The following is a 27292-nucleotide window of genomic DNA, read 5'->3' on the forward strand; positions in this document are numbered from 1 at the left end:
TGGACACCAAGGTCTCTCTGCTCATCTATACTACCAAGAATCTTACCATTAGCTCAGTACTCTGCATTCCCGTTACTCCTTCCAAAGTGAATCACCTCTCACTTTTTTGCATTAAACTCCATTTGCCACTTCTCAGCCCAGCTCTGCAGCGTATCCATGTCCCTCTCTAACCTATAACATTCTTTGGCACTATCCACAACTGTACCAACCTTAGTGTCTTCCGCAAATTTACTAATCCTTCTACATCCTCATCCAGGTCGTTTATAAAAATGACAAACAGTATTGGACCCAAAACATATCCTTGCGGTACACCACTAGTAACTGATAAATGTGAGGTGTTGTATTTCAGTCAGGCAAACCACAGTAGGACTTATACAGTTAATGGTAAGGCCCTTGGGAATGTTTCTGAACAAAGAGACCTTGGGGTGCAGGTACATAGTTCCTTGAAAGTGGAGTTAAAGGTAAAACAGGGTGCGGAAGATGATGTTTGGAACTCTTGTCTTCATTGGTTAGTGGATCAAGAATATGAGTCAGGATATTATGTTGCAGCTGTACTGGACATTTGTGACGCTACTTTTAGAATACTGCATTCAATTCTTGTCCCCCTGCTATAGAAAGGATGTTGTTAAACTTGAAAAGGTTCAGAAAAGATTTACAATGATGTTGTTGGTATTGGTGGGTTTGAGCTAGTGGGAGATGCTGGATAGTCTGGGGCTTTTTTCCCTGCAGTTTTGGAATCTGAGGTGTGATCTTATAGAGGTTTATAGAATTGTGAGGGTCATGGATAGGGTGAATATTTAAGATCTTTTTTCCTTCTGTAGGGGAATCCAAAATGAGAAGGCATAGATTTATTTTGAGTGGGAAAGATTTAAAAAGGACCTGAATTGGACTGCACTATTTGTTTCTGTGCTGTATAATTAAACTCATTCAAATTCCCCTTTGTATCACTACATGAGAAAATGGACAATTATAGGGTAGAAAAGGCTCGGATGGGGCATCCAATTTTAGACTGCTCACCCTGAAGGAAAGAATCCTAGTTGTTGGTGACAAAGTTTGCGACCGCTCTGCAGAGGGGCCAAGATGTCCACGTATAAGTACAAATCTTTATCACAGTGCAGGTCTGACATTAACTGCACAGTCAGCACCTTTCTTTGCATTTATCCTATAAACATTAGTCATGATTGCTTCTTTCTTTCATGTCTCAAAAGTACAAGTGTAATGGCCATAGTGTCGGTGGATCAAAATCCTGGAACTCCTTCCCTAATGGCACCCTATCCATGACCCTCACAGCAGCAGATTAACATAAAAGTTGTCTGCAGCCCAACTATGACCCTTCAGCACTTCTGATGACGAGAGTTCAGAAGCCTTAGAGGACACATCGCCAAGGCTGCCTTTTGCGGCCCCAGTAGCTTATGTACTGATAGTGACCTCGTTGTGAATGTTAGGTATATTAGAGTTAGGAGCATGTGCTGTGCGAGCATATCAGGTTTCCACAGCTGGCCGAAGGAGGAAACATCCCAAGCTGCTGGCATTCAGAGGACTGCAGGATACCAGGCATCTATGCAGATCCATGGAGAGCATGACACTGGTGTCAGCCATCATGAACTTTGAGCATCTGCATAGGGTGGAACAGAAGCAGCACTGGTCCTCATAGCCCAGAGGCTGCAGGTTTGCTGCTACGACATACCATTATCTGGCTGCATCCATGGACAGGGAATGAGGACTGTTACCTAGAGCTAGGTCCAGCAGTCTCAGGGTCTGCTAGTTGTGAACAATCCTGCACACATCACCCTAACCATAGGTCTTCAGCAGCAATCTGGTAAGATGACCAGGGACCTTAACCTCAATAAAGGCGTCCCTTCATCACATGCTAGAAGACAGTGAGTCCAGGGATAAACCACATGCAGAGGTGACCTGGTGATCCTTCTCTATTGTTTCACTGTGTCCTATACCTCTTGTAGGCCCAAATGTTGCTGATCATTTCATGCAAACACACCACTGACCATTGCAGCCAATGATATCAAACCAACATTTATGTGCATGCACAAATGGTGCTTTGTTGCAGGGTTGCCTCCAAATCCAATATTTATATTGCCTACCCATGGTTCAGCAACTTGTTAAAACAGGCATTGTCCCATAGATCATCATGCATGTGGACTCATGTCTGACCTCACAGAGTGACACTTACAGTAGGAGTTACAAAAATATGAATAAACAGATATAGTGGAATTCTCAGCATGAATTAACAAACAGGAGACTTTATTTGCCTGAAATGTAGATGACGCCACAAATGTGCATTCACAAGAAGGCAGCTCACCATCATGTATCAGAGTCCTGAAAGGTTGTGGATGCCCACTGTCCATTAACATAGGGTGCATGCAGCTACTTGCACAGGAGTACATCTAAGATTTAAAATCACAAGTACAGGTTATAGTCCAACAGGTTTATTTGGTATGAGTTGGTTGGATTATAACCTGGTCTTGTGTGATTTTTAACTTTAGGTTTATTTGGGGATACTAGCTTTCAGAGTGCTGCTTCTTCATCATCAGGTCACTAGTTATCTGATGAAGGAGGCAGCACTCTGAAAATTAGTGCTTCCAAATAAACCTGTTGGCCTATTACTTAGTGTTGTGTGATTTTTAACTTTGTCCACCCCAGTTTAACACCGGCACCTCCACATTACGTCTAAGCTGGCAGGTAGCTGGAGTTGCTCGGGAACATTCTGGTTTTCAGGTCAGGAATTGTCGAAGCGATGGGTGGCAGATTAGAATCTGAACATTTATGAAGGTGATCACAAGCAGCATTTTCCATGGATAGACACCTTGTTGGTCAATCGCGAGGATCTCATCTCAACGCCTGTTGCAAAATGCCCAAAAGTTTCTCTCCACGTCGAGAAAGGACAGGTCTGACTTCTCACGAGATTCTTTTTGTTTTTCTCCACGCGTTCAGGGTCCTATTGATATTCCTCCCTCTGAATGCAGTCCACAAGTCGAAAACACTGAGAGGTCAACATGGGGGAGAATTTAGTTTGTGAAACACCTCTTTTAAATGGGCTCTGGAAGGTGCCCCTTTAATTCACTACCACAGCCACATCTCCTTAACAGACTCGCTACCACAGCCACATCTCCTTTCTCTTAAGATTTTAACCTATTGCGAATCCTTTTACAAGGATGCCTTCCTTGAAGAAGCTCTCTTCCTCCCTCTACAAGAATTTCAGTGAGTCCCTCTCTCACTGCACACCCCAGGTCATCTCTTCAGCCACGTTCTCAAACAGACTCGCTACCACAGCCACATCTCCTTTCTCTTAAGATTTTAACCTATTGCGAATCCTTTTACAAGGATGCCTTCCTTGAAGAAGCTCTCTTCCTCCGATTCTCCTGTTCCTTGGATGCTGCCTGACCTGCTGCGCTTTTCCAGCAATACATTTTCAGCCTCTTTAATTGGGCAAACGTCCGGAAGCCCCGCCGTGGTAAATCCCGCCCCCAGGCACCTATTGGCTATTGGGTGACTGCCGAGCTTTCATTGGTAGGTGTGACCGTCAATCATTGGTCGCGCTCTCCCTCGGTAGCGAGGAGACGGTTGTTGATGTTCCTCTCCGTCCCATTTCTGGGGGAATTTCGGGGTGTCTCATCCTTTTCAAACATTTTTTGTTTACTGGCACCGAAATTGGTTGATTTTATTTCTATGTCTTGTTCAAAGGCCACTGTAATCCCCGTACCTGACCAAGTGTCTGGCCGGTTTCCATGGCAACAGGTGGTGGTTGGGGCCAACGGCCTGGGCAGCGCATGGCCATCAGGTAAGGTCCCCGGAGAAGGGGAACTGCACCAATGATATAGCCCAGGCTATATTGTACAATGAAAAGTACAGCGATACTGTCTAACCCATGATTCACAGTCCGGCTGTAACAGTGCTGTTCATGCACAACTCCAATTGTTCTACCCAGCCCATGAACATAAACAGAGTTCCCACTGGTGCCTCAATTGTATTAATTAGTGACTTTTGCACTATAAGTTGCAATGTTGCTGGTCTGTTATTGTCTACGATATATTATTAGCAGATAAAAACAATTACGTTAAAGACTCCACGAAATTTTATTTCAACTTCTCGGTTATTGTGCATCTCCAACATTTGCTGATGCGTTGGATTTTCGACGTTTGCAGTGGTTCCTTTACAAGTTGTGTTCAGGCTGTGAACAATTGTTCGATGCCCCTTAGCTTCTTAACCATTCACTAAAGTGTTTTTAAAAGCACTATCGTGGTGTAATTTAATTTGCTGAAAAAGATATTCACAGTTTCATAGTTTTTAAAACGTTTCTTGTATTAGTAAAGTATTTAAAGTAGGCAAAATAGTATGTGTATTTCTTGATTGCAATTGCTTGACCTAAGACTTGTTGCCTGTTCAAACTGTTAAGGATGATATTTTTATGAGGGAAGAATTCTATTCCACATTTTGTTCAATTACTTAATGCTGCATGTTTTAGATTTGGATATGACTGGAATTTGAGTCTGCCCTCAAGGACGTTCCATTTAGGTCGAACTAAAGGTGGTAAATTGAGATCTGCAAACATAATTACAATTGAGAGGTTAGTAAGACCAATAGCAGCAATAAGCTCTTGCAAAGTTTCTCTTTTCACTCCAGTATGTTAGAGTTCTAAAATGTATTGGTTTTCAATAATACTTTCATCCACTTTAGATGAAATTGGCAGGTTTTTTCCCCCCTGCAATTGATTGTGAGGTTTTGAGGATCTTCCTGACTAATTTATTATATGTGGCCTAATAAAAGACAGTACAAGTAGATGGCCTAAAAATATTTGCTTTTACTAGTGTACATTGCTTTTCTTTTCTAACTGATTAGGAATTTAGATAATGTAAAGATGTCCATTTGTATCTGCATTGTCTCATTTATAATTACAAAATGTGTGAAGTATCTCCCTTGTTATCATTTGTACTTGGATACTGCTAGCTAGAGGCAGCCTGAGAATTTTGTCAAGCTCACCTTTATGTACACAGTAGGAATTGTGAATTTAACTGCTTGTTCATATTCAAACTTTCACACAGCATACCTGTTTAAACTTAAAGACACCACAGATTATTGCAACCTATTAAATGATTGGCATTCAGAAAAGGTGTACTTTGTAATGAAATTACAAACTTAAGGCAAAAATATTCTAGGACTCATAAAAATACAATGGATTTCTTGCTTTCATTTGTTGACTTGATGGCTCCTTTCTGTCAATGCAGATTTATTGCTTACAATTGAGATCTGTTTTTGTGATTGCACCTTGTATTATCTTCCTGTCAATTCTAGATTGTGTACAAGACCATATGAGAAGTAGAAGCAGGAATAAGCCATTTGAGTTCTAGATCTGATCCACTTTTCAGGGAGATAGTGGCTATTCTACATCAGTATGCGTAATCCCATGACTTTGTATTCAAAAATCTAGCTGTCATGATTTGAATATGCTCAGTGACTAAGCATCTATCAATATTTGCAGCAGCGAGTTCCAAAGCTTTGCAATTATCGAAATGAAGAAGCTTGTTCTCATCTCAGACCTAAATAACTGACTTTTTTTTCTGGGACTTTGACCCCTAGTTTCATTCAAACCAGCCAGCAGAAATATTTGCCCTACATCTATTTTGTTAAGCCTATTTGTATGGTTCAGTGAGATTTCAAAATAGAATTATAGTGTCATACAGCACGGAAACAGACCCTTCAGCCCATGGCTTTGGCTATTTACCTTATCTATGCCTCTCTTGATTTTATAAACCTCTATAAGGTCATCCCTCAGTCTGCTATGCTCTCTGGGGGGAAAAAAGTCCCAGACACTCCTGAGAACCCAAGCCTCCAGTCTTGGTAACATTGTTGTAAATCGTTTTTGCGCCATTTTCAGTTTAAGAACATCCTTTCTATAGTAGGGCAACCAGAATCGTATGCAGTACTTCAAATGTGTCCTTACCAATGTCTTGCACAGCCATAACAGATGCCCCAAAACCTGTACTCAGTGCTCTGACTTGATGAAGGCAAACATACAAAATACCTTCTTTACCACCCTATCTACCTGTGACCGCACTTTCAAGGAACCATGTACCTACATCCCTAAGTGTCTCTGTTCAACAACACTACCCAGGACTCTACCATTAACTGTTGAAATCCTGCTGTAGTTTACCAAAATGCAACACCTCACATTTATTTAAATTAAACTCGTATTTGCTATTCCTCGGCCCACTGGCCCAGTTATCAAGCTAGCATTATATTCTTAGTTAAACTTCTTTGCTGTCTGCTATGCCTCCAATTTTGGTGTCATCCGCAAACTTACTAACTATGCCTCCTATATTCTCATCGAAATCATTTATATAAATTTAAAAAAGCAGTGGACTCAGCACTGATCCTTGCGGCACACCTCTGTTCATGGGCCTCCAATCTAAACAACAACCCTCTACTACCATTCTGTCTCCTACTGTCAAGCCAATTTTGTATTCGATTGACTAGCTGTCTCTAGATCCCATGTGATCTAACGTTACCAGAGTCGAGAATGTAGTGCTGGAAAAGCACAGCCGGTCAGGCAGCATTTGAGGAGCAGGAGAATTGATGTTTCAAACGTAAGCTCTTCATCAGGAATTCTCCTGCTCCTCGGATGTTGCCTGACTGGTTGCGCTTTTCCAGCACCACACTCTCGACTCTGATCTCCAGCATTTGCAGTTCTCACTTTCTCCCTTCTAACCTTACTAGTCTATTATGCGGAACCTTGTCAAAGACCTTGCTAAAGTCTATGTAGACAATGTCTACCACTCTGCCTTGATTATCTTCTTGGTCGTCTCTTCAAAAAATTCAGGTTTATCAAACGTGATTTTCCGCGTATAAAACTATGCTGATTATCCCTAATTAGTCCTTGCTTTTCTAAATGCATGAGGATCCTGTCTCTCAATCGCTTCCCAACAATTAACCCACCACTGACGTCAGGCTTACTGGTCTATAGTTCCCTGGCTTTTCATTTGCCCATGTCCCTTTGCTTGCGAGCAGCCTCCCTCAACCAGCTTTTGAAAGTTCCTGTTGAATACCATTAAAATTGGCCTTGATCCATTTTAAAACTTTAACTTGTGAACCAGACTTATTCCTTTCTATAGCTATTTTCAAACTAATAGAATTATGGTCACTAGATTAGATTCGATTACAGTGTGGAAACAGGCCCTTCAGCCCAACAAGTCCACACCGACCCTCCGAAGAGCAGCCCACCCAGAGCCATTCACCTACATTTAACCCTGACTAATGCACCTAACACTACGGACAATTTAGCATGGCCAATTCACTCGACCTGCACATCTTTGGACTGTTGGAGGAAACTGGAGCACCTGGAGGAAATCCATGCAGACACGGAGAGAATGTGCAAACACCACACAGACAGTTGCCTGAGACGGGAATTGAACCCAGGTCCCCGGTGCTGCGAGGCAGCAGTGCTAACCACTGAGCAACCGTGCCGCCACTAGTCACAAAGTGCTCCCCCAGTAACACCTCAGCCTTATTTCCCATGAGGAGGTTGAGTTTTGCTTCTTCTCTGATATTGATTGAAAGTTTTCTTGAGCCTGCTTAACAAATTCCTCCCCATCCATTAATACTGTGGCAGTTCCCGTCTATGTTTGGAAAGTTAAAATCTGGTACTACTACAGATTTTATTCTGACAGGTAGCTGAGATTTCCCTACATATTTGCTGCTTAATTTCCTGCTGACTATTAGGAGCCAAGAGTACAATTCCATCATTTATTTCTCTGTTTCACCCAAATAGCTTCATTGGATGATCCCCAGGGACATCCTAACTATGCATTGCCGTGATATTTTCCCTAATCAAAAATGCCACTCCTCCATCTCATCTCCCCTTCTATCCTTCCTATGGCATCTATACCCCTGAACATTGAGCTGCCCATCCTGTCCCTCCCTCAGCCATGTTTCTGTAATAGCTATGATATCCCAGTCTTTTGTTTCAATTCATGCCCTAGGTTCATCTACCTTACCTGTCAAGCCACTTGCACTTTGGATTTTTGGTCAGGGGAGGTATGCTGGATTTAGAAGCTGTGTCAGGCAACATGGGAAGAACCTTAAGAGGCTGACCTGTTTCCAAGGTAGCCTGGATAGATAACCTACCTGGGATTCTGTGACTGTGTTCAAATTTTAAAAATCAAAACATAAGACCTCAGTCCTGCTTGCACCCTGTTACAACTACATTCTATGTTCCATCCATGTCAACATGTGCCCCTGCACACCCTTTCTCCATGGCTCCTCTTAACCGAATGCCATCTATGCCCATGTACTGCAAGCACCTCATTAAGGCTTCTTCCAACCCTGTTAATTCTATCACTTAAAAAGTGAAGTGCAGTGAAAATACCACAACTTGCAAGTTCCTCTCCAAGTCGTGTACTGTTCCCTCATTGTTGCTGGATCAAACTCTGGGAGCTCCCTCCTTAAATGCACTGTAGGTGTTCATACGTCCAAAGATTGCAGCTGTTCAAGAAGGCAGATCACCATTTTTTTCAGGGCAATTAGAATGGCTACGTCCCAAGAACAAATGAAGAGAAAATCCACAAGTATGAATGTAGAAAACAATACAATTCTATTAATATTTTATATTTCGGACTACACTTGAGAAAAGCCATGATTTGGAGATGCCGGTGTTGGACTTGGGTGTACAAAGTTAAAAATCACACAACACCAGGTAAAGTCCAACAGGTTTAATTGGTAGCATTCTAGCTTTCGGAGCGGTGCTCCTTCATCAGGTGGTAGTGGAGGGCTCAATCCTAACACAGAATTTATAGCAAAAATTTACAGTGTGATGTCACTGAAATTATACATTGAAAAATTGATTGTCTGTCTATTAAGCCTTTCATCTGTTAGAATACAGTGATAGTTTCACTTCTTTCATGTGTAAATCACAAATTTTTTTTTTTTACAAAGTTGCATTCTCTGGTTAGCTGTTAACAATAGTGATAGATAGACAATATGTTGAAGGGCTGAAAATGTGTTGCTGGAAAAGCGCAGCAGGTCAGGCAGCATCCAAGGAACAGGAGAATCGACGTTTCGGGCATAAGCCCTTCTTCAGGAGAAGGGCTTATGCCCGAAACGTCGATTCTCCTGTTCCTTGGATGCTGCCTGACTTGCTGCGCTTTTCCAGCAACACATTTTCAGCTCTGATCTCCAGCATCTGCAGCCCTCACTTTCTCTCAAATATGTTGAAGGTGTTGGCCCCCTGTGTTCTCTATCTGTGCCATGATGTTTAGGTTGATTCTAATGTAAAAAGTGAAATAACGGAGTTTTACATAAATTCATGCAGTTTTTGAGCAAAGTACAATGTAACCCTGCTAGTACAAATTCGCCCCACAAAATACGTGTGCACGTGGGTCTTTGTCTGTGTGCGTGTGTCTGTCTGGGTTGGGGGGGTTGTGAGTGTGAGAAAGTGTATGTGTGTAGTGTGTGTGTCCATCACAAGGTCCTGGTTGAGGCCCTTCCTCAAGTATTCGTACCCACAAGTCTGGGTTGAGGTAGTCAGGGTCATTCTCTTTTGAACAAAAAAGTTTGAGGGAGATTTGATAGCAATGTACGAGGTAATGGCAGGTTTGGATAAGGTAGAGGAAGAAAAGGTGTCCTGATGTTGCAAGGACTAGGGAACATGGATTTAGGGTTTTGTGCAAGAGATTCAGGGGAAAATGTGAGAAGGACATTTCTTGTGCAATGAGTGATAATGGCCTGGAATCTCCTGTTTACAAAGTAATGGAATCATGGATGATGAATGATTTTAAAAGGGAGCTAGGATGGTCATGAAGAAATTAGACTTGCTTGACTTGGAGATAGGTTGGTGGAATGGAGCTGTCTGGCTTGCTCCATATAGTGCTGGCATGGATTCAATGAGCTGAATGGCCTCCTTCTGTAATGTAAATGACACTATTTTATGAATACTTCACACATGCAACTATGCTTTATTTATAGATTTATTTTCCTATTTTCCTTAATGTCAGTGATGCTTCACCTGTTCACCTGCTTGCATATTTCTCTACTTGCTTTTGAAATATAAAGCTCTGGCTGAAGAGTCGTCATCCACAATAATGGGTTCAAGAACATAAAAAGTAGAAGCAAGTTTAGGTCATCTGATCCCTCAAACTTCCTTTGCCATTTAATCAGATTGTGCTGATTTATTTTTAACCTTAACTTGTCTGTCTGATCACTTTTAGAGCAGAGATAAGGTGAAATTTTATGATTGAAAGATCTGTGAATCTTTAGATTCCTCTACCTTAGAGGGCTATGGGTACTTAATCTGTTTTCACCTGATAACTCCAGTGTCCAAAAAGTTATCATAGCCTATGGAATTAGGTGAGTAAGTGGAGTTGATGCAAAGTTTCAGCCATAATCTTCTTAATCATCAGAGCTTGTGTTGCAAGTGCTTTGTCTATTTTAGCAAGATCAGACTTGTTTCAGAGGATCTTGCAAATGATTATTTGGTTGTATAAAGCTTAAATATTGCTAAAAGAGACACAAAGTCAAAGCTTTTCATTTTGCAGATTTGGAATTACAATGTCTTATCTTTTTTAAAAAAAAAACAGTTAAAGCATTTGAAATGCTATTTCCAATATGGTAAAAAAATTAAATTTATGACTGTGTCTCCAATATTTTTGTTTATTACCTAATTCTCCTTAGAAACTTTGGTTATTTCTCTTTACAATGCTAATTAATTGAGGGTCAGGCAGCATCCAAGGAGCAGGAGAACCAACACTTCAAGCATCAGCCCTTCATCAGGAATGTATCTTGTGGCCCAAGGGGGCTGAGAGATAAATGGGAGGGGGTTGGGGCTGGGGGAAGGTATTTTGGGAATGCGATAGGTAGCTGAAGGTGAGGGTGAAGGGTGATAGGTCAGAGAGGATGGGTGGGCGGGAAGATGGACAGGTAGGACAGTTCAAGAGTTCTGTCACGTCCTGAAGCAGACCCACTACTACAGCCACATCTCCTCCCTCAGCACCTGCTTCTTGAACTGTCCTAACTGTCAATCTTCCTTCCCACCTATCCGCTCCATCCTCCTTTCCAACCCATCACCTTCATTTCCCTATCGCATTCCCAGCTGCCTCTTCTTTCTCTCTTCCACCCACACACACACACACACCTCATTTATCTCTCAGCCCACTTAGGCCACAAGCCTCATTCCTGATGAAGGACTTATGCTTGAAACATTAATTCTCCTGCTCTTCGGATGCTGCCTGACCGGCTGTGCTTTTCCAACACCGCACTCTTCAACTCTGATCTCCAGCATCTGCAGTCCTCACTTTCTCCTAACTAATTGAGGGCTTTTGTTTACTTTGCCTTTGAGTACTGTTTAACATATTCTTTTTCATCCAAATGAGGCTTTGTATTGCATTGTCTTAAATCATTCTACAACATAACAATATGAAAATTACTTCTAGCTTACCATGGGAAGTTCTACAGCAAATCTTTTCCTACTTGGATATATCATCCTTATTGTGTGCAGGCTGTGTGAGCAAGTCCTTCTATCAGGTAGCTAATGACAAGTAAGTGAACTAAAAGTGAATAAACATCGAAATACAAAATCATATATCGTACATTTTAAGCACACTGCGGTACTGAAGTTCAGCAATTTATTTTAAATGAAATCCGAAATATAGTTTACTTTGTAATGTGGAATTATCGCTATTTAGATGTTCATGAGAAATCAAGGGCACTACTTGCATGATTTTCTTTGGTTTTGACTGCACACAGATAAACAAGGTTTGAGGGGTGGAGGGACAACTGAAAGTGGAGGCAGAAAATTTAGAGCAAAGGAAAGAATCTAGAATAACAAGGGATTTGGGAAAAGTACCTAGAAGCATTATGATTTTAAAAATTGTATTGGTTGACGAGGCATTAAATTATTTTCACAGTCTTAACTTTTCATTCTTTAATTTTGATGTTTTAAATTTGACGACTTGAGTTTGTTTTAAAAAGGAAGAACTTGGCCTATTTGTTAAAGTGCTTGATTTCTTAGCTGGCACAGATATCTGAAGGGACACTTATTGTATTACAAATATTTAAAATTAAGCAGTGCCCAAAAACAATTCAGCCTCTGTCATGCAGGAATTTTTGTAATGTTGCAATCTGCCTTCTGTTTTTATAATTTAGTGATTTGTATTATAAAGTATGTTTGATTTTTATTAATCTTTGCTAAGTAGCAAAGTGTTTTTGTTTTGTATCATTTTGGATTGTATTCATTATTTATCATAGTCACTTGAGGCCTGAAATTGCACCTCTGGGCACTCAGAAGCTTGATATTTTCATTGTACATTCTCTTTGCTACTTAATGTAAATAGATCAATGTCTCTGAGGCAGCAGAAAGAGGAGTTTTATCAAAATTGTTCAAGCTTTTGTGTGTGAATAGCTCAGTGTAATTTTGAGGCCGTTATGCCTTATTTTGCCATATTCATTTCCAAATATTAGTAAAATTAGGTTGACATTTATATTAGTGTGTAAAACCTGCTTTTTAAAATGTGATAGAGGAATAATAAGTATATGTTATTTTATGTTTGTATCATTTTCTAGTTTAATTTGGCGCAGAATCTACTGCAGGTATTTTGCATGTAAGTCAAATGCCTGGAAGCCCAGGGGTGTAGCCATAGCTACTGAGAAACTAAGCAGAATTACAATCCAGGACTGTCCAACAGGATTCTGGAAAAAAGAGTACATATCCAAATGTGCAGGTCTGGGCACAAAAAGAGTGGGGCAGTTGTTGAAATCCATCAACCGTTATACAGGATTGCCATCCAAGTACAAAGAAACTGTGAAGTAAGAAAACACTTTCAGTACCATTTTGAAATAGGAAACTTAGAAGTACCTGCAAAAGAGAGATAATGAATTTAATATTTGATCTTGAAAATGTTGAGTTTAGCAATTATCATTTCCTCAAATGGTCTTTGTTTGCATGTTTTTTTGAATAAAAAGCAATTTTATGCATGTGATGTGAATTAATTCGGTATTGATCCCTTGAGTATTACAAACGTTAAAGACATTTTTCTTAATATGTGAATTCCCACTCAGATATACAATGTTTAATTTTAGAATCAAATTTGAATTGCTTATAGCCATTCTAGCAATAGAAAGTCTCAAAATCCATACTGTTGTACATTGTGTTGGATGATCAGCCATAATCATCATGAATTGTAGAGCAGGCTTGAAGGGCTTATTCCTGCTCCTATTTCCTATGTTTCTATGTACTATTTTGCATTAGATTTGTTACTGTCAGAATGCAATGGGTATTTGTTGAAGTTACCATGTAACGTTAGATTACATGATGAAACATATAGTATTGCAGTCATTTTAACTGATAAAGCAATGTACGAGGAGTGTTTCCTTGGTGTTCAGAGCAACATGCTTTCAACATTACTGACAAATAACCGTGTCTCTGCAGTACAACAATTGGTTGCTACTGTATGTAATATTTGTCCCCTTATTTAAAGATGTAAATGCTTTAGAAGCAATTCAGAGAAAATTCACTAGATTATTAGTTAAGCGACTTCTCTTGTCGATATGGCTCATTCACTCGTGCCCAAATTTGCAGAGCCATTGAAAACCATTTAAACATTTACAGCAAATTATAAACCTAGTGTCGCCCAGTGGATGATTTCTTAGATTTTCTTTTCAGAATTTTATTTGGACCTGGAGTAATAATTACAAGAGTGATAGGCGTCCAGCCTCAAATATTTGTAGCACTTTTAGGATACTATAAGCTTCCTGTTACTGGAAATATCAACTTGTGGAATTTTTGTTTAGTTTTAATATAAGCAAAGGAAAGTTTTGGAGGTAATTTTAGTTTTTTTTCCTTAAATGGTACTGTGGAAGAGATCATGTTTTTGTAACATTTCTTTTTCCAGAAACAGTTATTTTCAAACAAAAGCTTTTGTAGAAGTGTGTAATGTTGTAAGTTGTTGTGCCAATTCAATGTGCTTTTTACATCTTGATGCACAAAATAGGGTTTAAACGTTGATGGCTTAAGTGGTGATTATTCTACAAGCTTCTATATCTTACAACATCTGAAAATATTTAAGACTAACAAAAATGTTGCGGAGTCTGAGAAATATTAAACAATAAAATATTCAACAGGTCTGGTAGCATCTGTGGAGCAAAACTACGTTTATATTTCAGGTCTGTGAACTTTAAGACCTTCTGTTTCGGTCAACACAGAGCCAGACCTGCTGAGGAGTGTTTCCGTTATTTTCTATTTTTGTTTAATCTAAATATATAACATAGATTTTCTTGTCTGCTGTTTGTTATCAGCTCTCTTAACAGGAGTAAGCCATTCAGGCCTTCTCGACAGCTTCACAAATCCTGTGTTGTCAAACTTATCTGATGCTGATTTATGAATAGAAACAGGAGTAGACCATTCGGTCCCTTAAGCCTGCTCCACTCATCTAGATGATGCTTAATATCTACTTCAACGTGCGAATAGGGCATTATCCCCATATTGTTTGATGTCATTAGTGACTAGAAATCTACAAATCTATCTTGAACTGAAATAACTCCATAGAAGCTGGTATTCCTGTCACCAAGTCACCCTTTTATTGAAATGAAGAGAGACCTTGACACTGATTCAACTCCATCATAGCCAGCTCTCAGACTGAACAGGAGCCCTGACACTCCTGTTCTTATATTCTCCTGTTTATTTTTTGTTCTTTAAAGCCCCACGAGACAGCAGTAGTGCTTATTTCCCCCAAAGCACGTGTGTAAGTGCAGGGACTCAGTAAGAACACTGTGCAAAACAATTTTATTCAACATTTCCATGGCCAGGGAACCAGTAACAAGGAAAGCTTGGTAATGGCAATGCTTATGTGAAAAACTAAGTAAAGGGGGAGGTAGGGATCAAAGCAAAATAGAATTGGAGGGGGAAATAAAGCACTCCACCTCTCGTGGTGCTGATTAATCCCTAAAGGCATAGAGACCGTTGGTGGGTATTGCATGCGCCCTCTCCAAGGACACCCAGGCTCGACATAGCCACGGAGGATGGGCAGCCAAGTCAGCTGAAATGACCCCCTCCGTGGCTGGCTGCCTGGACCCGTTTATAGCCAGTCTGGCTGACGTTCCTGTTCTTTTTTTTTAATCTCGGTTTTTTTCTTTCTTTTTCATTTGTGTGTGTGTGTGTGTGTGTGTGTGCACGCAGGTGTGAGACACAGTGAAAGACAACAGGTGTACAAATCTTTATTCAATTTCCACCACCAGGAAGAACAGAAACACCCAATTGGCCACTGACAAGCAGTGCCTTTCTCAGAGGACAATGCTGCGTGATCAAACACTCTTCTTTTTCTTTAGAGCCAGCTCTCAGCGTGTAAAGGATGCTTGACATTCCTTTTTTTTTTACAGAACCTCTGGCACTCTTTTTTTTTTTTTATATACCCCCACACTACCACGTAACTGCAGTAGTGCTTATTTTTTCCCCAGCACGCACCCATGTTGTGTGTGTGCAGGTGTGAGATACAGTGAAAGGACACAAGCCAGTTCATTTTGTTTTGGAGGTTCTTCTGGGGCACCTCAGCTCAGTCAGGTTGCTGAAATTCTGCCTCTGATATGCATGGTGTGTAACGCACATTAGCTCACCTCTTGTGCTGTGAGTACCTCAAAAGAAATTAATTCTCTTCAGGCAGCAAAGATGATGAGGTGGCAACATCTGCCATTTCCATCAGATTTAACCTGCTGTGGCGTCTTTTCCCCATTAGCAATTCTGTTGGAGCTATCCTGTAGTTGCATAAGGAGTGGTCCTATGATCAAATAGGAACCGGGACAGTTTGGTATCTAGTAAAGCTGTAGGCTGCTGTGTTAAACCTGCCTTCAATGTTTGGACTGCTCTTTCTGCCAGATCATTACATGATTGATGGTAGGGAGCTGTCCTTGTATGTTGAATATCATTTGACTTGATGAACTACTCAAATTCCCTGCTGACCTGTTATCTGTGATCAACATTTTCAGAAGCCCATGTATTGCAAAAGATGAATGCAGTTTTTCTATCATTGTCCCTGTGGTTGACAAGTGAACTCTATGCACATTCAACCACTTGCAGTGGGGGTCCATAGTGACTAAGAACATTTGCTATGCAGGTCCTTTCATTAGTTCAATGTACAACCAAGTCCATGGTTTAACCAGTCATTGCCACGAATGTTGGGGGGGGGCAGGAAGTAATTTTTGTCTTTGGCTCTCTGGGCACTGCCCCACTAATGCAGCTACGTCTGCATCCAATCCTGGCTACCGGACAATTTTGCCAACATATTCATTTTGGAAATGCCTGGATGACCCTGGTGGAATTAGCTGGTTTCTCCAGGTCCAGGAAGGTTTCAGTTCTGGTTGTGATGGCCCTTTAGTTTTTCTCCATTGCCACCAGCTGTTTCAGTTTTGCCAGGACCGGATCTTTCTGCCTTCAAAAGCAGATATTGTCAGCTGTGACTGGAAAGGTGTCCAGAAAATTTACAACACTTACAGACTCTTCTAGTTGTGGTACCATCGATGGTGTATCTGCCAGCCGGAGGCAGATCAACACAACCGCATTTGCTACATGGTTTCCTGGATGGTATTCCAACTTGTAATTATAGGCACTTGGTACTAAAGCCCACTGCTGAATTTGACTGCCTTGTGGCACTTACTGTGGGTGGCACTTACCTCTTTCAGTAGAGGTGAACCGACCCGTCGGGCTTTACAACTGTTACGACTGGTACTGCTCAAACTGCAAACTGGACTGGTTTGGCGATTCCTCTGCTCTCCAACCTTCTGATTTCTGCCTGTACTTTTGCCTGTTAGGCAAATGGCACTGGTTGGCCTTTGCAGAATTGTGGAATTGCTTCCTGCTTAACATGCAAGGTGACCTTGACTCGTTTGATAGTCCCGAGACCTTCCTGAAGAATTTATGGGTATTTAATTAGAACTTTACTCACTTTCTAATTGAAAAGATTTGAGCTATTCGAGCTGAATCTTTCAACCAATTTCGACCCACTGAGCTTGGGTCTGAGCCTCTTACTAAATCAGTGGTAACTGATCCAGTTGCTCCTCATAAGATACAGAACCAAAGTTGTACTCTTAATCTGTAAAGGTTCCCTGGTATAGGTTCTTTGTCTAGCCGAGGTCCTGTGCAAACCTAAAGGCTGGAGTGCAGAGTGAATTTTGTTGAGCACTGATTATGGGATCACTGAAACGGTTGTAACCAGGTGACCATTTAACCAGATGTTTATTTTGATCGGTTCTGATTTGGATGTTGCTAAACAGTTTAACTGTTTCAAACCATACGTAGATGGACTTTCCAGGGTGTGCATTCTCATGGATACTGACCTATCTCTTAATTTCTGTCTAGTGGGATTTCCTGCTGTCTTGAATCCATATACGGGCAGCAACTACACTGGCTTGCCAGCTGGATTCTGAAGGAAATTTTAACCATTTGGCTAAGTTATGATTTTGTTTGAGTTTTGATGTGGGCTGACCTAGAGTCTCTCCATTTCAGGATATGTCCTGAGTGTGACTATGTAATTGCTTTCACTCAAGTAGTGTTCCTCAAGCTCCGTTAGACTGCTAAGGGTGTCCACTTCCGTCGGAATGCCCTGCAAATCAAATGCTCCACTTGCCGTTTTTTCCAATAATAAAGCCCATTGTAGTGTCTGTTGAAGTCCAGTTAGGCTTCAGGTAGAAGCCACTTTTTAATGGTTTCATCATTAATCCCACATACTAATCTGTGTCTCAGCATCTCATTAAGGGTGAAATCAAAGTCACCTGCTTCTGCCTGTCATCCTACCCTAATTGAAAATCCCGATTATGGATTGCCCTGGTTCTCGAATTGCCGAGTGAAACCAATAGCATCTCAGATTTAGAGTTTGCTTGGGGCCATAATATTCCTTAACTGAATCCATCAACTCTTGAAAGGTTTTAGTATCTGGTGCCTCAGAAAGCAGAATCCTGACAATCAAAAAAGCTGCCTGGAGAATTATTTGTTGCTTTTCATCTGCCCCGATGTAATTTTCCCAGAAAAAAATAATTCATTCTTTCCATGTATTTCCCAAATAACAGCGTGGTGTCAAAAATGTTTACCCCATCTAAAAGAAGACTGTTGTGAATGAATTTATTCAGAAGCGTGCTTTTCTCTTTTCCCCACTGAAATAAATCCCCAGACTCTGGTATCTTATCAATTTTTTGTTTTACATGTGGAGAGTCTTTGACACTGATCCAGCTCCCTCAGAGCTAACTTTCAGGGTGAACAGAATGTCTGACACTCTTGTTCCTGTCTGTCAGCTGAGGTTCCCTGAGTGAAGCTGCTAATCTGGTCCAATCAAAGAACTCGTATTCTAAGAAGTCCACCTGGCTGACTTTGTTACAGAACATACTTGATAACTGAGCTTTCACAGCCCCCTCAGGATATAGAATTTCAGAATTCCAAAGATTCTCCCTTTGAGTGAAGACATTCCTCCTCATCTCAGCCCTAAATTTTATTCTGTAACTCTGTTTCCTGATTCCAGAGCTCATAGTGAGGGGAAGCATTCTTTCTGCATCTACCCTGAGTGTTCTTCGAAGAATTTTGCAAATTTCTGCAAGTTTGGAATTGAAAAGAATTAGAGACAGATAATCCAAGCCCTCACCAGTCTGCTCACCGTCTCACTAAAGGATAGTTCTGACATCTTTCCTTGCGCAAAGGGACCAGGACTACATTCAATATACTTGGTGCCATTTCACCAGCATCTTGTATAATTGAAGCTTATTGCTCTTATATTCTAATGTTGTTGTGATAAAGTCTAACATTGCTTGCTGCACCAGCGTGCTAACTTCTACAGATGTATGAATATGGATCTTTTGGCATCGACATTTTCCAATATCTAGTAATTTATGAAATATTCTTGCATATCACTACCTCCTGCCAAAGGGGATAACCTTACTCTTATTCACATTAACTTTCATCTGCCATGCTTTTTCCCACATACTCGGCCTGCCTAAACCACCTTGGAGCCTTTTACATCCTCACTGCTTGCATTCCAACCAAGTTTTGTATCAGCTACAAACTTAGTAATATTATGGTTGATCCCCACATCCGAATCATTGATTTTAATTTGTGAGCTGCTGGGTCCCAAACGCTGTTCCTTGCTGTACCTCACTGCTCACCAATCTTAGAATGGCACATTTATTCCTATACTGTGTTCTCTGCCTGTTGACCAATTGTCAGTGCATGCTAATATATTATCCCCTCCCTATGTGCTTTACTTTGTTTACCAAATGCATGAGTAGGACTTAAACATTAGCCTTCTGAAAATTCAAATATACCACATCCACTAGTTCCCCTCATTAACTCTAGTAGTAACAACCTCAACAAACTCCCATCAGGTTTGTCAAACATGCTTTCCTCTTAAATTATTTTCTAAGTATAGAATAATCATGCTATTTATATTAGACCTAATATTTTCTCTTCTACTGGCATTAGATCAACAAGTCTGTTTTCTTTCTCCTTCTTTACATTGGGCTTACATTTATAACTTTCCAATCTGCAATCATCATTGCAGAATTAATGGAAGTTTCGAAGCGTGTTTCACCAGTGCACCTACTATATCTGTAACCCCCTCTTTTAATATTTTAGAGTGAAGGTCATTTGATCCTGGGGTTTTGTCAACTTTTAATAACTTCAATTTCTCTAGTTTGATTGTTGGTAATTGCTCAGATTCCCTGCAATGAAACTATGCATACCAAACATGTTGTTTCTGTCCCTGCAACATGTTCTACAGCAACTGATTCTGTTCCCTTGCTGCCCTTGGCTAAACCAGATTGTTTCTAACATTTACATCTATTTGAAGTTTTGCTGAGTCTCTAACCTCATTGTCTGCCATAAAATCTGTCGACTTCTGCCTGTAATGTCGGCTATTCAGTGTCTGCCTTAAGCAATCTGCAGAAACCCTTATCCTTTCTTTTATGTATGAAGGATCAAGAATAGACTACTTGGCATTTAGACCTTGATTCACAGTTCAAGAAGATCACAGCTGATCTGATTTTCACTTCAGCTCTACATTCCTGCATATCCCTTGATCACCAAAAATCTATGCTTCTATGCTTTAAACATATTTAAAGAGTCTGTATCCACTGTCATTTGAGGAAGGGAATTTGAAAGACGCTCAACCCTTGGAGAAAATATGTTTCCTCATTGCTTCTGAATGGGAGCTCCTTTATTTTAAACTGACCCTGAGATGTTTGATTCAGTTATGTGGAAAATTCTAGAATAAGTTAAAGTTGGGGAGGTTATTAAAGTTTCCAGAACAAATAAAAGGAGAAAGTTGGGGTCAGGAAAGAGTCACAAATCTAACTTGAGGCATGGCAGGTGAGGGGATAATTAAGAGAAGGGGGCAGTCAACCAGGATTGAGGGTGTTGTACTTAAATGTTCGCAGTATACAAAATAAAATAAAATTAAATAAGTTTGTAGCTTAGTTGTAAATTGGCAGGAATGATGTTGTGGGTATCACAAAGGTGTGGCTGCAAGGGGATAAGGGCTAGGATCTGGATATGGGCCGGGTGCTGGCAGGTGAGACTAGATTGGGTTGGGATAGTATACAAAATAAAATAAAATTAAATAAGTTTGTAGCTTAGTTGTAAATTGGCAGGAATGATGTTGTGGGTATCACAAAGGCGTGGCTGCAAGGGGATAAGGGCTGGGAACTGGATATGAGCCGGGTGCTGGCAGGTGAGACTAGATTGGGTTGGGATATCTGGTCGGCGTGGACAGGTTGGACCGAAGGGTCTCTTTCCATGCTGTACATCTCTATGACTATGACTCTATAACTGAATATCCAAGGACACTATCGATATGACAGACACAGTGGCGGGGGTTGGGGTTCCCTCGTTGGTAGGAAATGCAGTTTAAATCAATCACAATAAGTGATGTAGAGTCAGAAGACATAGAATGTGTGTGGATAGAGTCGAAGAACTGTAAAGGATAAAAGACCCTGATGGGAGTTATGTACAGGTCTCCTAGCAGTCATCAAGATGTGGTGAAGAACATATAAATCAGAAGATAGAGCATGCTTGTAAGAAAGACACCATTACAATAATCATGGAGGTCTTCAAATGCAGGTACACTAAGAAAATCAGGTTGGTAGCTGATCTCAAGAAAACTAATTCATGGAATGTCTATAAGATTTTCTTTTAGAGCAGCTTGTGTTAGAAACTGAGGGAACAGGTAATTTTGGCTTGGTGATACATAATGAGGCAAACTTGATTAGGAAGCTTAAGATGAAGAAATCCCTTGGGGCAGTGCCATAAAATGATAGAATTTGTCCTGCACTTTGAGAGTTATAATCAGATGTAAAGGATTGCAATTATAGAGTCAGAAATGTACAGCATGGAAACAGATCCTTTGGTCTAACCCGTCCATGCTGACCAGATATCTCAACCCAATCTAGTCACACCTGCCAGCACCAGCCCATATCGCTCCAAATCCTTTCTATTCATATACCCATCCAAATGCATCTTAAATATTGCAAATGTACCAGCCTCCACCACTTCCTCTGGCAGTTCATTCCATACACGTACCACCCTCTGTGTGAAAAAGTTTCCCCTTGGGTCTCTTTTATATCTTTCCCCTCTCGTTCTGAACTCCCCAACCCCAGGGAAAATACTTTGTCTATTTATCCTATCCATGCCCCTCAATTTTGTAAATCTCTATAAGGTCACCCCTCAACCTCCGACGCTGCAGGGAAAACAGCCCCAACCTATTCAACCTCTCCGTATAGCTCAAATCCTCCAACCCTGGCAGCATCTTTGTAAATCTTTTCTGAACCCTTTCAACTTTCACAACATCCTTCTGATAGGAAGGAGACCAGAATTGGATGCAACAGTGGCCTAATCAATGTCCTGTACAGCCGCAACATGACCTCCCAACTCCCGTACTCAATACGCTGACCAATAAAGGAAAGTAAACCAAATATCTTCTTCAATATCCTATCTACTTGCGACTGCACTTTCAAGGAGCTATGAACCTGCACTCCAAGGTCTCTTTATTCAGCAACACTCCCTAGGACCTTACCATTAAGTGTATAAGTCCTGCTAAGATTTGCTTTCCCAAAATGGTGCACCCGCATTTATCTGAATTAACCTCCATCTGCCACTTCTCAGCTCAGCCCATCTGGTCAAGATCCTGTTGTAATCTGAGGTAATGTTCTTTGCTGTCCACTACACCTCCAATTTTGGTGTCATCTGCAAACTTACTAACTATACCTGTTATGCTCGCATCCGAATCATTTATGTAAATGACAAAAAGTAGAGGACACAGCACCGATCCTCGTGGCACTCCACTGGTCACAGGCCTCCAGTCTGAAAAACATCCCTCCACCTCCAACCTCTGTCTTCTACCTTTGAGCCAGTTCTGTATCCAAATGGCTAGTTCTCCCTGTATTCCATGAGATTTGACCTTGCTAGTCAGTCTCCCATGGGGAACCTTGTCGAACGGGAAGGAGGGCTTCCTGAAGAAGGGCTTATGCCCGAAACGTCGATTCTCCTGTTCCCTGGATGCTGCCTGACCTGCTGCGCTCTTCCAGCAACACATTTCCAGAACCTTGTCGAACGCCTTACTGAAGTCCATATAGATCACATCTACCACTCTGCCCTCATCAATCCTCTTGGTTACTTATTCAAAAAACTCAATCAAGTTTGTGAGACATGATTTCCCACGCACAAAGCCATGTTGACTATCCCTAATCAGTCCTTGCCTTTCCAAATACATGGAAATCCTGAGGGACAGGATGTACTCCAACAACATGCCCACCACTGACATCAAGCTCACTGGTCTATAGTTCCCTGGCTTGTCCTTACGACCCTTCTTAAATAGTGAAACTAACTTCCAGTCTTCTGGCACCTCACCTGTGTTTAACGATGATACAAATATCTCCGCAAGAGGCCAACAGTCACTTCCTAAGCTTCCCACAGAGTTCTAAGATACACCTGATCCGGTCCTGGGGATTTATCCACTTTTATGCATTTCAAGACATCCAGCACTTCCTCCTCTGTAATCTGGACATTTTTCAAGGCTTCGCCATCTATTTCCCTACATTCTATATCTTCCATATCCTTTTCCACAGTAAATACTGATGCAAAATACTTGTTCAGTATCTCCTCCATTTTCTGCGGCTCCACACAAAGGCCGCCTTGCTGGTCTTTGAGGGGCTTTTTTTTTCCGTAGTTACCCTTTTGTCCTTAATGTATTTGTAAAAACCCTTTGGATTCTCCATAATTCTAATTGACAATGCTATCTCATGTCCCCTTTTTGCCCTCCTGATTTTCCTCTGAAGTGTACTCCTACTGCCTTTATACTCTTCTAAGGATTCACGCAATCTATCCTGTCTATACCTGACATATGCTTCCTTTTTTTTTCTTAACCAAACCCTCAATTTCTTTAGGTACAGGGAATGTTGGATGACTATCAGCCTTTCCTTTCCCCCTGACAGGAATATACTTTTTCTGGACACTCGTTATCTCAATTCTGAAGGCTTCCCATTTTCCAGCCATCCCTTTACCTGCGAACATCTGCCCCCAATCCGCTTTTGAAAGTTGTTGCCTAATACTGTCAAAATTGGCTTTCCCCAGTTTAGAACTTCAGCTTTTAGATCTGGTCTATCCTTTTCCATCATTATTTTAAATCTAATAGAATTATGGTCGCTGGCCGTAAAGTGCTGCCCCACTGACACCTCAGTCACCTGCCCTGCCTTATTTCCCAAGAGTAGGTCAAACTTTGCACCTTCTCCAGTGGGTACATCCACATACTGAATCAGAAAGTTTTCTCCATCAGAAATTCCTCTCCATCTAAACCTTTAACACTATGGCAATCCCAGTCTATGTTTGGAAAGTTAAAATCCCCTACCATAACCACCCTATTATTCTTGCTGATAGCTGAGATCTCCTTACAAATTTGTTTCTCAATTTCCCTCTGGCTATTAGGGGGTCTATAATACAATCCCAATAAGGTGATCATCCCTTTCTTATTTCTCAGTTCCACCCAATTAACTTCCTGGATGTATTTCCAGAAATATCCTCCCTCAGTACAGCTGTAATGCTATCCCTCATCAAAAAAGCCACTCCCCCTCCTCTCGTTTCCCTTTCTATCCTTCCTGTAGCATTTGCATCCTGGAATATTAAATTGCCAGTCCTGCCCATCCCTGAGCCATGTTTCTGTAATTGCTATGATATCCCAGTCCCATGTTCCTAACCATGCCCTGAGTTCATCTGCCTTCCCCGTTTGGCCCCTTGCACTGAAGTAAATGCAGCTTAATTTATCAGTCCTACCTTGTCCCTGCCTGTCCTGACTGTTTGACTCGCTTCTGTTCTCTATTGTACCAGTCTGATTGATCTCTTTCCTCACTATCTCCCTGCCCCCCCCCCTCCCAACACCTTACTAGTTTAAATCCTCCCGAGCAGCTCTAGCAAATCTCCCTGCCAGTATGTTAGTCCCCTTCAAATTTAGGTGCAATCCATCCTTCTTGTACAGGTCACTTATACCCCAAAAGAGATTCCAATGATCCAACAATGTGAATACTTCTCCCATACACCAGCTCATCAGCCATGCATTCATCTGCTCCATCCTCCTATTCCTGCCCTTACTAGATCGTAGCACCAGGAGTAAACCAGATATTACTACTCTAGGACCTCCTTTTAAAATTCCTGCATAACTCTGTAATCTCCCTTCAGAATTTCAACCTTTTCCTTTCCTATGTCGTTGGTTCCAATGTGTACAATGACCTCTAGCTGGCCCCTCTCCCCCGTGAGAACATTCTGCATCCCCTCAGACATCCTTGATCCTAGCACTAGGGAAACAACACACCATTCTGATTTTTTGCTGCACAGACAGAAACGTCTGTCTGTACCTCGGACTAGAGAGTACCCTAACACAATTGTTCTCTTGGAACCTGGCGTACCCCTCATTGCATTAGAGCTAGGCTCAATACCAGAAACTTGGCTGGATGTGCTACGTTCCCCTGCAATTGATCACTCCTATATTTTCCAAAACAACGTACTTGTTTGAAATGGGGATAGCCACAGAAGGCTCCTGCACTAGTTGCCTACCTCTCTTACCTTTCCTGGAATTAACCCATCTATGTGAGTTATCTGAGACTTCCCCCACCCCTTCCCTATAACTGCCATCCATCGCATACTGTTGCTGTTGCAAATTCCTCATTGCCTCCTAACTGTCTCTCCAACTGATCCATTCAATCCGATGTGATTCACAACCAACAGCTTTTATTGTAGATATAATCCGCACTAACCCTTAATCTCTCTTGAAACCCCCACATCTGACAAGAAGTGCATATCACTCTCCTCAAGGCCATTTTTGCTCCTTCACAATCTACAGACCCAGAAATTAACACCGTCTTATTCCTCTACAAAATACTGCCTCAGGTTAAATTAATAGTTATAGACAATAGACGCAGGAGTAGGCCATTCAGCCCTTCAAGCCTGCATCGCCATTTAATATAATCATGGCTGATCATTCCTAATCAGTATCCTGTTCCTGCCTAATCTCCATAACCCTTGATTCCACTATCTTTGAGAGCTCTATCCAACTCCTTCTTAAATGAATCCAGAGAGTGGGCCTCCACTGCCTCTGGGGCAGAGCATTCCACACAGCCACCACTCTCTGGGTGAAGAAATTTCTCCTGAGCTCTGTCCTAAATGGTCTACCCCATATTTTTAAGCTGTGTCCTCTGGTTCGGCACTCACCCATCAGCGGAAACATGTTTCCTGCCTCCAGAGTGTCCAATCCTTTAATAATCTTATATGTCTCAATCAGGTCCCCTCTCAGTCTTCTAAACTCAAGGGTACACAAGCCCAGTCGCTCCAGTCTTTCAGTGTAAGGTAATCCCGCCATTCCAGGAATTGACCTCGTGAAACTACGCTGCATTCCCTCAATAGCCAGAATGTCTCTCCTCAAATTTGGAGACCAGAACTGCACACAGTACTCCAGGTGTGGTCTCACCAGGGCCCTGTACAGCTGCAGAAGGACCTCTTTGCTTCTATACTCAATCCCTCTTGTTATGAAGGCCAGCATGCTATCAGCCTTCTTCACTACCTGCTGTACCTGCATGCTTACCTTCATTGAGTGGTGTACAAGAACCCCCAGATCTCTCTGTACTGCCCCTTTACCTAAATTGATTCCACTTAGGTGGTAATCTGCCTTCCTGTTCTTGCCACCAAAGTGGATAAGGATCCATTTATCCACGTGAAAGTGCATCTGCCATGCATCTGAGCACTCACCTAACTTGTCCAGGTCACCCTGTAATCTCCTAACATCCTCATCACATTTCACCCTGCCACCCAGCTGATGAAATTTGCGAATGTTATTGCTAATACCATCTTGTATATCCTGAAGATAGATTGTAAAAAGCTGCGGTCCCAGTACTGATCCGTGCGGTACCCCACTGGTCAGTGCCCGGCATTCCGAAATGGAGGGGTGGAGGAGTGTGGAAGGATGAGAGAATGCAGGCTGCGGCCCTATGAAGCAGGGGGAGGGCTTGCAGTTCGCCTGTGTGGGGATGTGGGAGACTACAGGAGCCTGGTGGGCAAGGGCTGGCCTGAAAGGCAGCTGGAGGGACGGAGGGAGGGAAGCACGCACGGAGGAGGAAGAGCAAAGAGAAAAGAGAAAAAAAAGCCAAAGGGGATAAAGAGAAAGAGCAACAAAGAAAATGTGGCTGGCCAGCACGCCTTGAAGTAGGGAGAAAAGGCAAGGGCCAGCGCCTACGGCCATACTAGTCTGAAAACGCCAGATCTCGTCTGATCTCGGAAGCTAAGCAGACTCAGGCCTGGGTAGTACTTGGATGGGAGACCGCCTGGGAATACCAGGTGCAGTAGGCTTTTTCCGCCAGCAGTGGCTGCTCAAGTCACCCCTCTGCACTTGTCTTGTGCCAGGCAATGGAGCGGCAGGTTATTTTTGCTGCTGCTGCTGTGCCTGGCATCAGTCTCCTGCAGGCACGAGACACGGAGGGGAGGAGAGCGGAGCGCTGCCAAAATCAGCAAGAAAGGCGGAAAGAAAGGGATTGGGGCTGCACGCTGTCTGCGGGTGGCAGTCAGGAAAGGCGGACAATAGACAATAGGTGCAGGAGTTGGCCATTCTGCCCTTCCAGCCTGCACCACCATTCAATATGATCATGGCTGATCATCCTTAATCAGTATCCTGCTCCTGCCTTATCTCCATAACCCTTGATTCCACTATCCTTGAGAGCTCTATCCAACTCTTTAGAACATAGAACATAGAACAGTACAGCACAGAACAGGCCCTTCAGCCCACGATGT

At 41.9% G+C, this 27292-nt stretch overlaps 1 protein-coding gene and 1 non-coding gene across 4 annotated transcripts in view; both read left to right on the plus strand.

Annotated features, from left to right (window-relative positions):
• The first annotated feature begins 3377 nt into the window (after positions 1-3377).
• Positions 3378-27292, plus strand: part of fbxo15 (F-box protein 15) — a 66379-nt gene continuing 42464 nt past the window's right edge. Inside the window, exons 1-5 of one of the 3 annotated variants that reach the window (XM_043688451.1) lie at positions 3378-3525; positions 3700-3796; positions 4481-4582; positions 11436-11540; positions 12565-12807. In XM_043688451.1, coding sequence (XP_043544386.1) covers positions 3744-3796; positions 4481-4582; positions 11436-11540; positions 12565-12807 — 503 coding nt within the window. In that variant the 5' untranslated portion in view covers positions 3378-3525; positions 3700-3743. Of the gene's footprint in view, positions 3526-3558; positions 3797-4480; positions 4583-11435; positions 11541-12564; positions 12808-27292 lie in introns of those variants that run through there. The other 2 variants (XM_043688452.1, XM_043688453.1) reach the window with 2 other exon arrangements.
• Positions 26736-26854, plus strand: LOC122549622. Its single transcript, XR_006311619.1, has one exon. It is a non-coding gene; the product is annotated as a 5S ribosomal RNA (ribosomal RNA).

The sequence above is a fragment of the Chiloscyllium plagiosum genome, chromosome 4 (genome assembly GCF_004010195.1).
Source record: "Chiloscyllium plagiosum isolate BGI_BamShark_2017 chromosome 4, ASM401019v2, whole genome shotgun sequence".
Classification (NCBI taxonomy): domain Eukaryota; kingdom Metazoa; phylum Chordata; class Chondrichthyes; order Orectolobiformes; family Hemiscylliidae; genus Chiloscyllium; species Chiloscyllium plagiosum.